At 41.8% G+C, this 14,574-nt stretch overlaps 1 protein-coding gene across 2 annotated transcripts in view; it reads left to right on the top strand.

Annotated features, from left to right (window-relative positions):
- Nucleotides 1-704: 704 nt before the first annotated feature.
- Nucleotides 705-14,574, top strand: part of WWC3 (WWC family member 3) — a 105,988-nt gene continuing 92,118 nt past the window's right edge. The window contains exon 1 of one of the 2 annotated variants that reach the window (XM_057419445.1): nt 705-1,268. In XM_057419445.1, the coding sequence (XP_057275428.1) occupies nt 1,054-1,268 (215 nt within the window). In that variant the 5' untranslated portion in view covers nt 705-1,053. The remainder of the gene's footprint in view (nt 1,269-14,574) is intronic. The other variant, XM_057419444.1, reaches the window with a different exon arrangement.

A 14,574-nucleotide genomic window follows, 5' to 3' on the forward strand; every position in this document is an offset into this window, starting at 1 on the left:
ATTGTAGATGGGTAGCTGGAACTCTGCTTTGGGGTCTCCAGCAGGCTCAGGTCAAACCAGACACAGCTGCTTTCTGCTCTGCAGGATAAGGTTGTGTGTGATTTTCCAGCATCCATTACCCAAGCATCGATACACCATGATTTCTGTGACTCACGGTATCTAACACTTCTCCACTTCTCCTCTATCATCATTAATGGCTCTCCAGCAGACCCCTGTTCCCTCCCCACATCCCTGTACACGTCCAGATTGCTCAGCACTCCCGAGGCTTTTCGGGTGGGCATTGCGGGATGCCTGACCCAAAGAGGCCTGGGCATGGCTCCCTTTTGCAGTCCCAAGCGGGCCGTGGCAGAGCACAGGCCTCGGATCGGGACAGGACGGACCCCGGCGGGGGCCTCAGCTGCCTTCCCCCGGCCCGCGCCCAGGGCGGAGGACTGCCGTCCTCTCTCCGTAGCTGACGTGTCTGGGTCTGGGCCCGGCTTCCGCGGCGCGGGGTGCGGCCGCCTCGCCGGGCCCCGCCGCTTCCCTCCTGCCCCGCGGGCCAGGCCAAGCCAGACCAGGAGGGTCCACCCTCCCCGGCCCCTTTCCTCGGTCCGGCCCTCCGCGGCGTGGGAACAGCCGGGCGGGGCGGAGGCGGGGTCCGGGCCCGGGCCCTGGCGAAGGGAGGGAGGGAAGACCGTCCGTGGCCGGCGCCGGGCGGGAGCGGGGGGAGGCGACGGCGGGGCGGGGGCGCTCGGGCCGGCGGGCCGAGCTCGTGGGCTGGGAGCCGCGGCAGCGCGGGGTAGGTCTCGGGCGGGGTTAGGGAGCGCGGCGGGGCTGGTCCCGGCGCGGAGCGGGGCTGGAGTGAGGGAGGATGAGCCCGGTGCAGAGCAGCCGGAGCCGCCCGAGTCCCGCTCCTTGCGGGGCCGTCTGCTAGTGCTGGAGGAGGAAGAGGAGGAGGAGGCGGCGGGCGGCCGCGGCCCGGACGGGACGGGTGCTGCCCCGGCGGCGGCGGGCGGAGAACGGGTTTCGGCTGGAGCTGGGCGGCGGCGGTGGCGGCCCGGCGGCGGAGCGGCCATGCCGTGGTTGAGCGGCGGGCGGCGGCGGCGGCAGCAGCAGCAGCAAGTGGCGGCGGGACAGGGCGGCGGGCCGCCGGCGGTCGGGCAGCGGGGCCGGGAAAGCTCGGAGCTACCGCTGCCCGCCGGCTGGGAGGAAGCGAGGGACTTCGACGGGCGAGTCTTTTACATTGACCATAACACCCGGCAGACCTCGTGGATCGACCCCCGCGACAGGTAAGGGGCGGGAGCCGCCGGGGGACGAGGGAGATCGCGGGGGAAGGAGGTCCCGAGCCCGGTTCATGCCGCCGGGCGCCGGTCCCGCTGCCGGAGAAGGCGCGAGGTGAGGCCTTTCCGAGGCCTCCCCGTCCGTTTTACCGCGCGCCCTCTCCCCTTGTGCGGCAGGGCCGGGCCCATCGGCGACATTTTCCTTCCCCCGTCCGTGGCCGCAAGGGAGGGTGTGGGCGGCGGGGCCGCCGGTGCCGCTGGCGGCGGGGCGCTCCGCCTCACCTCCCCACGTCCGGAGCGGGAAGCCGGGCCGGGATGGAGGGGAGGGGGTGGTACGGGACCCTGTCACATTGGCCCTTCTCGGTCGGTGCCTGTGAAGACCTGAGGTGCAGAACCCCTGCCCCAGTGGCGGTCGGGTTTGCCGGTGGCGTTAATGTTAGATCACAGCAAGAAAATAAGGGAATTACGGCACTTTTTGCCCATGGTGGGTGCTCAGACCAAGCTCTATCTCTGTGCGGGGGGAGACAGGGAGGCTGGACCGTACTGCTTCTGTTTATAGTCTTCAGATACTGGACTAGCTCCACTGTAATCCAGTATCTTGGGCATCCTGATTTATTAGCCGTGCTGAACTAATTGGCAGCAGCAGGCTGGAGGCATGCTGAAGTAATTTGGTAGATTACCTCCTCATAAAAGATAACACTGCGTGGAGGTAAGCAAGCCGGTAAATTCCTGCAGTTAATTTGACAAATACGTGGTCTGTTGCAAATTAGCTGTCTGCTGTGCTGTTTTCGGATAGCATTTTCACATCTCTCAGGCCTGGCGGTGTGTGGTGAGTTTGAATTAGGCCTGTTCATTTTGATTAGTGCGAATAAATTTGGGCAGGTTTCATGTTTTTCGGTAGAATGGAGTTATAACCAATAGTCAAGCGTCCTAGCTTAAAAGTGATGGAAGCATGGGCTGCTGCCTGGTAAATACAACCTTGCTTGGAAGCGTTCGCATAAAAATTTCCACGCGGAGTTAGTGAACACAAGTGTCAGTATTCTAGGTGTCTGCGAAATAAGAAACATATGTCTCTGTGTATGCTTTTCTATATTAAACAATGTTTTTATAGTAAGTGAAAGTTGGACAAGGACAGTTTGAACCTCAGCCAGAGCTACCTTGCCAGAAGTATGCCTGGAATGTTAAGAAGGCCACAGAAGCATTTGAGCGCAGCCTGGGTTAAAGACTAGTAATTTGAGAGATTCCTGTCATCTTGCACAATTATACATAACTGTTTAAATGGTCTAAATGTTTACCTACCAGATCAAGATTCTTTGTCACATTATTTAGAATTATTATGTATGCACATATTCTTTTGCTGATGCATTAAATATTTGTTGTGTTTTAGATAGCACATTTTTCTACATTAAAATGCGTAGCAGTGTTGTTAGTTTACTTGTAATGTGCTGTTCTAAAGGTAACCAGTGACATAACAGCCTGTCTGTGGCTTCTCTACATGTCATCCTTTCCATTAAATTTCAGAGGTTATGTGGTTTTTGTCTTCTGGAATATCTTGTATACAGACAATAATGAAAAAGCCATTTACTACAGTGTTTAAAAGCTCGTTTCCATTCAACTTCAATAGTATTAATAAAATTATGACTTCATGCTTTGAAGAAATAATTGACATGCCCCACAATGCTTGAAAATCTGCTTAAATATTTCACACCAATGTTTAAACTTAGATTTATTTTTCACATTGGGTAACAACAGGCTGTAGAGCAGAGATTGAGATGTTTACATTGAGGCAGATAGAAAATTGTGTTTTCATGAGAACTATCAGCAGTTTCTGCAGAATTCAAATAGCAGGAGCCAGTTATATGATTGCAGTTAATCTCGGGTTGAGAACAGGCTGGTGGTGTTACTTAAGTGAGATAGAATCATAGAATGGTTAGTGTTGAAAGGGATCCAACCTACCTGCTATGCCACTAGACCAGGTTGCTCAAATCCCTGTCCAGCCTGGCCTTGAAAAAGGTCAAGGATGCCTGTGTTCTTCTGCATAGTAGAAAGTGACCAGCCTTTTTGGCTTTCATTCCATTATTTGGAATGAAATAGTTGGCTTTCATTCCAACTATTTGCATTCCCATGGGCAGCAGCAAAGTAGGAAAGGATCAGGTTAGTTGTGTTCTGACAAAGTTTGGGAAAGGAAGGTCAGAGCAGCAGGAAATGATACTGAAGATTCCCCCCCCCCCCCCCCCCCCCAAGAAAAAGAAGTTGAAAAAGTGGAGGGCAGAATAATCTACTTGTATGATAGGTAGCTCAGCATTTTGAGTTTGATGTAGGGTGACAGAGATCAGCCCCCTGTTTGTGTGGTCTTGTTTCTATCCAGGAGGAAATGGACAAAACTGTGGGACCTTAGGCCATGCTGCACCTCATCAAGACTGAGAATCAGTACCTCAAAGCTTTCCTATGGGCAGTAGTCTCATAGGCATCCTCACAGGCTCATCTTTCCCTGTGGCTTGCACTTAGTAGTTTGTTTTTCTTTTCAGCATTTCCCCTTGAGAATTCTCAGCCTTTTGTATAGTTTGGTTAGCGAGTTTAATTTGAAGCAGTTATTTGATTAAAAAACAAAACAAAAATCTCCCGCTTCCTGCCCCCCCCCCTCCCCCGTGTTTTTCCAGTTGAAGCCAAGAAGAGAAGGAAATACTAATTTGAGAAGTTGAGAAAAGAGAAATCTGCTCTGTAAAGGATTTTGGAGTTTGTGAAAGAGAAGGTAATGAGGGCAGGGAAGGTAAGTCAGGTAAGAGCAGAGCGAGAAGGGCTGAAGGACTCAGAAGTACACCTTTTATGAATTTTGGTATAAAAAAGTGGAATAAATGAAGAAAAAAAGAGGGAGAATAGCAGGTGTGTGATAAAATTGGCAGATTTGAGAAGTACCTGGTATCAAATCAGTGGTTAGGTTGGGGAAGATACTGTGTTGATCTGTGTGGATTGTGTGTAATGAATAGATTGCATATGATTGTCTAGCAGATCCTGTAAATCTCAAAATGGAGCCATTCACTGCATATTTTCATCTCTTAGTTGTCTTGTATCTTAATAGATTGTAAGATCTTAAGGCAGCAAACGGAGTTTTTTATCTTGCATTTGCAGAATACTTGCTATTTGAGATTCTCGTCAATAACTGGGTGTTGTTAATGGTCTTATAAAAGACTGATGATGTTTGTGGTTGATGTTGATGATCCTTGTGGCACCAAGGATTTTATTACTGTGGCTGTTTGTTACAAGACTGTGTTTTCAAGTGATTAGAGCCTAGCCAAAACTGTTGGTATTTGGCAAAAGCTTTCTAAACTGGTGAGTCTTGTTAGATTTGTTGTATGTGGAAGCTTCAGCTAAAATACACTGTTGTTTTTTTGGAACAACTCTAGGGGAGAGGGAGTGTTTCCTCCAGCTTCCTAATGTGGGTTTCCTTGTTTGAAAGTTTGAATCATCTTGCTTTGAAATGAAGATTTTAAACTTGTGAAGTGTAGGAGTGTTTCTGCATGGAGAAATCACCCGTTTGGGTCAGTTTGGGACGATATGAAAAATTGGTATGAGCTAGGTAAGTACTTAAATTTTAGCATCTGCTTTTACAGGAACTTCCTGCAAACTGGGCTGCTGGTATGTTAATTGTAATCTGAGAGGTTTTCTGTCCTGTGTCCTCATCAGTATCTTAATTCCAAGACCTAAAAGGTGCGTAATTTGTGCACAGGAAAAAAACTCTGGCCTTGTAGAGGAGGTCGGTTGGAACAAGCAGAATGGTAACAAGCGGGGTTGGCCTTGGAGTTGGACGGGGCGTAAGGGGCTGTGTGGAAGTCTTTGTTAGGTATGGAAAGCAAAGCAGTCAGGAGCTGTGGGTAGGGAGAAGGAGGATGGTACCTAAAGCCTGGGAAGAAAAAAGTAGGGGAACTGGACTGAAAACCAGTAGGGCAGGGAAAAACAGGTAAGAAGAAACTGGTCTGGTGAGAGTTCAGGGTGTGAGGGTGTCAACTCTTTTCTTGGCTGTACATGGAACCCTGAGGGAAAAGAAAGAGCACAGAGTTTGGATGAGGAATCTTCAGAGTTGGAAAATACGCATGTAGGGCAGCATACAAAGTCTAGGTGAAGAAGGGAAGATGAGTGGAAGGTGAAATACAAGAACTACATGTGAAATGTAAGGATGTGGGTCAGGAAGTGTAAGATGTACTGGGTTGATGAAAAAAAAATGATGAAATTGATGAAGATTGATGAAAAAAAATCAGAATTGTAGAGAATGAAAATAAGCAGGAAAGGCTAATGGGCTTGAAACAAAGAGTCAGCTTGGGAAAGTCATGAGGCAGGTATCTATGTTATTAGGGTGCAGAATAGAAATGCTCAAGGGAGTAATGGCCAGAAAGGTCCAAAAGTGCTGTCTGCTTCTTGCTGAACAATTTCAGGACTCCTTATTCTCATCATTTATTTGTGTTTGGCAAATGTCTCTATTACCCAATTTGCCTCTTCTCTCTGTCGGGTAGGACAAAGACTATTACTACTGTTGTTTCCTCTGTTATGGCAAGGAGCAAAGCGAAGTGTTCAAACCCAAGTGCTGGTGTGTGTAGTGCTGCCCAATGTGATTTCTATTTTCTCAGTTTGGTTTTATAAAGGAATAGAAGATTGCAAGTAAGAAACTTAAATTGAGGGAATATTCATGTCAGATATTCAAAGCTAGAAAATTCCAGACTTAATTGATTAACTACTTTTTTAGTCACAAACTACTTTTTCATATATCTTCTTGCCTTATTTGATACGTGGAGAGGAGCAATTCTGAGGCCAGATCAGAGGGCTATGAGGTGATAAGAATCAGTTGTATTTTTTTTTTCCCAAATTGGAATATGTGCCTCTCTAGTGAGGCAAAGGATCTTTTGGCACACCAGTGCATGATACGGTTAGAAATGCAGTGACCGCTTTGTCCATGCACGAAAATATCTCCTTAGCATATAGGAATGTGTCTGGCCAGTTGACATTACTCAGCAACCCAGAGACAATCAGAAGAAGATTTTTCACAAGCAGCATTTTTCTGGACCTGGCTTAAACCCCTGCACTGAGAGTTGCAATTAGTGTCATTTGGTATTAGAATTTAAATACTTCCATTGCAAAGCATGAAAAAGACGAAGGCAACAGGGTAGTTAGTACCCCTGCCATTTTTGAAAGTTTGCATCAAGTTCGTATGTGTTTTCAGACTTTTCATGTCTACTTTTTGCTGTATTTTGATTATCAACTGATAATTTTGTTTTGAACTAATGCTATTTGTGGAATGGGAAGAAAACAAAGTGATTGTTGATCGTTCTTTTAATATTCCCTCTGAAAACATTACAATGACTGTACAGATTTACATCATGTACTTTATTTGACTGTGGTGCAGACTGTTAATGTAAGGCATAAAACGTAACCTATAGGTCGCAAATCTGTTCTTGGAAGTGATGGTTTGAAAATGTTTAAAGGGAAGCAGAACTCCACTAATTTTGGTCATGATTTTATAGACTGGGTCTCTAGGCTGTTGGTGCCAAGCTTACAAGAGATAGAGATGAATGTAAAGAAAAAAAAATAATTGAATGAGTTTGGATCTGGAAAACATGCTCTCCCATGAGAGCAAAAGAGCTGAATTTATTCAGTTAAAGAGGTGTTTTGGAAGTGGTTTGATCATAAAAAGAGATGATACTGGAGACTTAGAGCTTTTTGTTTAGTAGATATGTAATAGTATCTGATAGTCAGAAGTTGGAAGCAGAAATATGATATGTTTTTAATAGTAAGAGGTATTAAATTTCAGAGTAGTTCTTCCACTCCTTTAGTTCTCTAGATGAAATTATGTAGTTCAAATTTTTTTGCCTGATGCAAGTCAGCTATTGCTTGGAGTCCCATTGTCTATGTCCATCTATTTTTACTGCCTGCATTGCATGATATATTACTTGACCTATATGTAATATATATAGCTAAATATATCTTCTAAGGATTGGCAGAGCAGCCATTCTTTCATTAGAAAGTGGAGCGCCTTTCTGGTTGTTTCTCTTAACACAGCAAGGAGGAAGATCCACATTATCTCTGTCACTTGAGGCATCTGGGTCACTGCAGTTGCATCATTTGATTACCTCAAGTTAGCAGTGAATACAGTGGACTTGATAAACTTTATGTTAAAAGTATTACACATAAAGTAGTACTTGAAATCCAGATGTTTTGAATTTTCAGTGTAAATGTCAAGCCTGGCTGCAAGACACAGTGTGAATGGGAAAGCTATGCAGCTGTGCGACTGCTTTCCTGGCTTGTGACTGGGAATACTTGCTGCAGCACATGGTATTGAGAACGGGCTGTGGTGCCCTAAGCCTCCTTGGGTATTCTTCACATATTTGTACTTTAGTTCTTGATCAGAATAATTCAGTAACATTTTTAAAGGCATGCTGTAGCTGACATTTGTTTTGAAAGTTTCACATGTATGTATGTCATGATAAATCTACTTCTCTGATTTCAGGAGGGAGATGCATTCCTGGTTTGGTTTGTTTTTTTTTTTCCATCCTGGCCAGTATCTTCAAACAGGCAGATATTTATCTTTATATTGTGAGTAAATCCCATTAAAATGTTTGTGATTAAAAATGAATGTAGGTGCAAGCTTCCTGGAATTAATGTTAGTTGGAATTGGGCATGTTTTTCAAGCTTAGTCTTTCATTTGATTGATAGATTCTGATTACAAGTGAATGGCAAATAATTCTAAAATCCCCTTGACTCTAGCTCTCTGAAATGTTTTTTAAACAGTAGCTTTTAATTCAGTGTCAGATACATGTTGCTTGGGAAAAAGCAATGCCTGTATGAAGTGAGCATTCACATTTTCTTGCTATTAAACATTGTTAAAAATGAGTGCTACATTGAGGATTAAAAATGTTTCTAGTATTTTTTCAGAGTCTCAGAAGGCAGAGGTGGGAGACGTCCGCTCTTTCTTCCTAAAGGTGAAAGGTTTTCCTTATAGTACAATAGTAGTGAATTATGATTTATTTAATTGATCTTTACTGGTTAAAAAACACGTATTTTGAAAATCTAGCTTAGGTAGCATAAAAGCTGCAAGACCTAATGCATGTATGCTAAAGATCAAAACAGCTATTCAGCCACTGTAACTCATTAACAAAAACTGCTGTTAAGCTGCTTACTGTTTTGTTAAGGGTGAAGGAGGTTTTTGTGTGTGTAGTTTTTATCCCTAAATGGAAGTATTTTCAGGAATTAGATAAGAAATGCAGACACCTGCCTTATTGTATTTGTGTGCATGCTAGAAAGGTTTAAATTAGCATTTGTGTCTTCAGTGTGTTACAGCAATGCAGTGGCAGATGTTCTGAGGGCTTTTGCTTGAAGGGTTCTCTTGACTGCCTCATGTATGAGTTGGGTCTTACAAACTGAGAAACTGTGATCTGTGTTCACAGTACTCTAAACTGTTGGAAAGGTACTTTCCTGTTTCTTGCATGTATAAATCAACTTATATCTGAGTCAGTATAAGCATAATGGTTGTATTTATTATCATTAAGCAGCAACAATTTTCTTGTTAAAAGAAAATAGGGTATTTGTATTAATCTGTCTTCTAAAGGGTGTGTGTATGGGAAGTGTCTGCTTTTCAGGATCTATAATCTGCACATATGAGAGTGCAAGATTTGAAATGTCACAAGACTAGGGCTGGGTTTTAAGTTCTACTGTCTGGAGAAAAAACTGCTATTTCGGCTTGGATTCTAGTGATAAGTTTAGTTTGAGAGATAACAACTTAGTGCTTTTAGTGAATGTAAATACAGTGACAGCACTGTGCAAACATAAGAACAAATGACTTGTAGGCAGTAAAAAAAAATTAAAAACTTATCTATAGCAGAGTCCTGTTAACAAGCTTCACAGAAGTGCCTGTTAAATGTAATGTTCATTTATAATTTTGTGGTTTTTACTGGAAGGTAGAGCTTTGTAAAGTTGTATGTGAGGCCAGACAGAATTATTTAGTTGATCTTTTGGTGAAACAAAGTAAAACTAATACTTTTTATGCCTACACTTAAAAATAGAACTTCCTGAATATCTTATCTGCTGCAGATGTGACAGTTCACATTCACCGGGAAAGCCAGCCAGTATTGCAGCTTTTAAGTAATCTTCAACTTGTTTCTGGTTGAAAGAAGCTAGCTAAAGAAAACATGCTCTAGGTGCTTTTCCTACTTCTCTGCCTGTTCTGGCAGAGCAGCCTGCACACTCAGCTAGGTTTCACAATATAGCACCCTTGAGCTACTGGTTAGTTGCTGCCAAAAGTAGCAGTGTCTTCCCCACCAGCTGCATGGTCTCATCCCTCTTTTGCATGGGTACCAGTGTTTACTTACCTTACAGTAAGACAAATTGGCAAAATAACTCCTATGAAGTATTTTATTTTTCTCTTTTTGGGGAGGGTAGTTGTCAGCCGCTTTAGTTCCCTAAGCTGACTTAACCTTTAGGGCAGATGGGTATTTAAGTGGCTTATGTCAATTAAGTTTAATTCAGTAAGGAACTGGATTAGGCAAAAGCGATGAGTTGGTTTAGAAACCTCTTTGAGTAAATCCTCTTTGTGAATGGCAGTCTTGACTACTGATTTTTAAGATACCCCCACAGTAAAACACATTTCTAAACAATACTCTAGTTATGTTTAAAAAGGAAAGATTCACTTTTCAGACACCAAATGGATGTATAAAAGTAAACAGAAGTCAATTAAATAGGTGTCAGTTTTTCAGCTGAGTAGCAGCACTGAAATTACTGTTAAGAAGTGAGAGGGCTACAAGCAGCAGGAACCAATTTGTCTACTGAGTTTGGGGCATCAGCAGCAGGTTGGAAACACTCATGAAATATTTGGTGAAGTCATTGGTGAGCATTGCCATCGCTGGCAGGGAACGAAGTTGGTGCATGAGGAAATTGGATGTGGGACCAGACTGGGGAAAGTATCAGCAGTGTGGTACCTTGGAGGTGCGTGTGAGAGGGAGCTAAATATAAGTCAGATGTGGGGAAGATCTTGACAGTGGAGCACTTCCAAGCAGGATCTCAGTTGGGTGTAGAAGCAGTAGCGTGTAACTGGGGAAGGGTGGAACGTGAAAAGACATGTCAAGGTAGTAACAAAAACCACAAAGCAGCCACTGGGGGGACTTTGAAGGTGGCTTTGTCACCAGTGTTTGGAGCTACAACTCATTAAAAGATTGTGGCAGTGGGACTGTGAAGTCTTCTAAAGATGTGAATGGGTCAAGGTTGAAATTGCCAGGTGGTAGAGGAGAAGGCTGTAATATTTGAATTGGATCATCAAGATTTTTGTCTCTGATTATGGAGAGGAGCAGGGACTCTGATGCTGTATTTTTTTTTCCTTGCTACCAATCCCAAGCCTATTTCATGGAGATAAATCCCTTGATTCTTAACTAATGGTGAGGGCATGGAGATGTAATCTTTGTTCTGTCATGCTAGAAGGGTCTTGGTCATTTCTTGTTTCTGTTTCAGATAGGAAAATTAATTTGGACTTGGTACAATTAGGGTGTGCTAAAAGCATGGCAAGACTTGATCTGTCACTTCTGGTGGCCTGTTCAGTCATTTGAGTCAGCCATTTAATACAGCCAGCCTCCTGGTGAGGCTTGCTCTAGGTACATGTTGCATGATCAAACAAGCTGAAGGCTTTCTCAGTTTGTTTCTCTGCCTTTTTGTGCATTTGCTGGAGTAGGAAAGACTCTTGCATCCAGTGATGAACTTGGTGGCCTCCCTGTGGTTTGCAGGATGGAGACAGTTCTGTGCTGTACTGTTAGCTCTTTTGGCTGAAGGAGCTGATTGCCATCAAGGGCTGAATTAGCAAATATTGAAACTGAAGCAACTAGGTTTTTTATTTTTGTTTTCAAAGATTTTTCTATTTCAGTGTATCTAACTGGCAATGGGACAAAAATAAAGTACGGTAATATTAACATCCTTGAATCAGCAATGGAGAATCAAAGCCTATCTTTCATAGCTTTCTGAAAGAGTTATTTTCAAGATGAAATATCTATGGAGAATCTTGTTGAAACTGTTTTGATTTATATTTTACTTAGGCTGAAGCTCCTTTTACACACACAGTGATTAGGATTCTTTATGGCAAAATGCAAAGTTTGGTATCAAAGCTGAAAATGCATAATATTTCAAAATTCATTTATTTAATCTTGGATTACAGTTTAAATGGCTAAAAATAAGACTTTTAAAAAACCTTAATGCACAGCGTGTTCTTAGAAAGTGGCCTATCCATGTTTGGAAAGGCAGCTGATGTACTGCATAATTATCTAATTCTATAACATAAACAAATAGTGACACGCTTCTCAGAAGAGGAGCCAGTCTAAAGTTACTTGATTTGAACAGCAATTCCATGCATGCTTAAAAGAATTTCAGAATAAAAAGTAAACTGTCATTGTGGTGGTTGAGATTTTTTTTTTTTTAATCTTTTTTTTCAATATAGGGGTAATTATAGATGGAGAAAGTATTGCATGTGTTTGGAAGTTACTGCTTAAACGCTTGAGTGTCTTCTGCTTTTTCCAGACAGCATCTTTTGGATAAGACTAAGACTCATAGTACTAAAGATGTGGTATGTCACATAGATAAAAATCCCTGAAACCCAAACTTCATAAAAAGTGAACTGTAGAATCCAATTAAAGTTGATTTAATGACCATCATGGCTGTTGGATCATAGATCAATTTTAATAGCATCTAAATAGTCAGCAATTGCAGTGTTAGAGACTAACTCATTAACCTGATAATTATCCATTATGAGCTAGAGAAGGTGTAACTGACCTCTCATTTATATAGTAATAATAAAATAATTGGAAATGCATGTAGAGACCTGAAATGCAATAATTTGTCAAAATTCAGTTACAGAACATGTATGTTCATATTGCATGTTCACATGCTTATTTCCAGCTGTATTTGTGTCCTGAGTGATGGCGTTTAATAAGAAGAAGTGTATGTTACTTTGTGTTGGTTTGAGATGTCTTATCTTTGCTTTTTTTGCCAGCTCATAGTTTATTCAAGGGGAAACCTAGCAGTGCTCTTGTGGTTATGGGTGTATTGAGATTTATGATAAATAGGCACCGTGTGCTTAGGGTTCTGCACAGGTGTTTGAATTCTACTTCTATGTTTAATGTAGCTGCTCAGCTGAGCCGATTGAATTACAGAATAGAAAAACATTTGCTAGTACCAGCTTGCAGAAAGATGGTTAAAAATGCTCTCCTTTGAAATGATGGTTTAATTTCTCCCATGTCTTGAGATTCCTCTTGAGTAATCAAATCCAGTCCTTCTGTAATCATACCTACACGTGTGAGCTTCCAGTTTTCTTCGTTTGATGATGCTTCATACAATGGATTCTTCTTTTAGAAGTACTTTGATAATCCATTGTAGCCTCCTTATCACAGTTTGATTTGAGCTTCTATCTTGTCTGCATGGCAAAAGACATTGTTCTGACTAACTCTTCATGTTTTACAGAGGCTTAAAAAAACTCTTTCCCCAAAAGAGAAGTAAAAGTTTTTTAATTAAAAATGGTCAGGTATTTTTGCATCAGCTGTATTTTGCATCTGGACTGGTTAGCCGTAAATTTATGTTGGCTCTAGGGGAACTTTGGGAGGAAATCTCATGTCATCAAGAGGAAGATCTGTTGTGAAAACTTTCTGATTTCACACAGTTCTCAACCCTTGGAAACTGCAGCTTAATGCACGCATGGTCCAGGATCTTAATATACTAATTTACATCTAGGACTTCAGAAATAAAGTGACTCTTTAGTTACCTGTATCAATCAAAAGTAGCTACACTATACTTATTTAGAAGTCCAAGAAATAACTGCTATCTTAAGCTTTTTGCCTTAGTCAGAGAGCAACATGCACAGAGACAGAGCGAGAGGTCAGAGGGCTTGGCCTGATCCTTCCTTTTGCCTTGTGTTTTAATAGTTCTCTGCACTTTGAGAGTCTTGTGTACTGATGCATCTAAACTTGATTTTTCATAACACCATGTAATGCACTGAATTTAAGAAGGATTTTCTTTGATCTTAATGAACAGCCATTTCAGCTAAGTCCCTTTGAATTGTTGTGCATTGTGAAGCCTCATTACAGTTCTTGAAGTGTGTTAGTTAAGTGCTTTCTATTCAGGAAGAAGATGATGGTGTTGAGGGAAAAAAATTAACTGCTAAACTCTGCATACTTGTCTTAAGCAATGTTAAAGTGGTAAATTGGGATTTTTTTGTTGCTGTTTGTGTGGGTTGGTTTTGGTCTTTAATAGGGTATAGCTACATTTTTTTTTTCCCAAGGAATTGTGAAATAAACCCCTTAATTCTTGCTTTCAAACAAATCTTTCCCTTTAGCCTGCTTTTTGGTGTAAAATGTCAAGATATGTATCATGTGCTGACTTTCGGATTCTGATTGACTGTGGGATGAAGACACTGTATTTCCAATTCAAGAAGTTATTTTCTTATTGTAAAATAAACTGCTTTACAAATTCCTGGTTGTTTTGTTTTTTTTTTTTAGTAGTTTTCCATATGTGCTTATATGAAGTTTTGGAGAAGTATTATAAATTTCCTCAGTTAAATGTGATAGGTGGCTTTCAGAGCAAAAGCCCTTTTAGACTATGAAATACAAACACAAACATGTAGTAAAGAACACATTAATGTTTTGTAAAATGTCATTTAACCATCTGAAATTTCAAGTGACTTACTATCTGCAATATTTCTTACAGCTATAGCCTCAGTGCTTTTGTAGGTAAACATTATTCCAGCTTTACAGTCTGGAAAGTTGGAGGTGAGGAATGCTTGTGGGAAATGATCTGTGGAAGGTGTGCTGATCCATGATTAGTTTTTTGTGTAGAAGCACTGTAGCATTTCATATCATTAGTTCTAAATGCTACTCAGAATTCTATGTACTGAATCTGTACTTAGGGTGTCTAGGATTCAAGGGCATCTTAGAGAATTATCAACTACTTTAATTTTTAATACATTTTCAGAAACAGCTTGTGGGAATTCTGGCACGAAGTTTGATATCCCAACATTTTGTTTTCTCGGAGTGTGTTGTGCTTAGAAAACGAAGTCTTAAGTTTTCACAGAAGGGCATTTAAAAAGCAACTTGAACATTTCATTAAACTTAGATGTAAGCTGGTTTTCATGTTCAGCCATGAAATAGTCCTTCCATGACTTAATAAAAGCAAAACACTAGATAGTTCATATTGATGAAGATATGTTTTTTTTTCTGTTTTTTGTTTCCTTGTTTTTTTGTGTTTTTTTTTTTGTGGTTTGTTTGTTTTTTAAACAAGTATTCATCAATTTTGTCACAATATTCTG

Source organism: Pezoporus wallicus, unplaced genomic scaffold (genome assembly GCF_028554395.1).
Source record: "Pezoporus wallicus isolate ANWC-B61680 ecotype Strahan unplaced genomic scaffold, APGP_CSIRO_Pwel_v1 contig_5767, whole genome shotgun sequence".
In the NCBI taxonomy this organism is placed as follows: Eukaryota; Metazoa; Chordata; class Aves; order Psittaciformes; family Psittacidae; genus Pezoporus; species Pezoporus wallicus.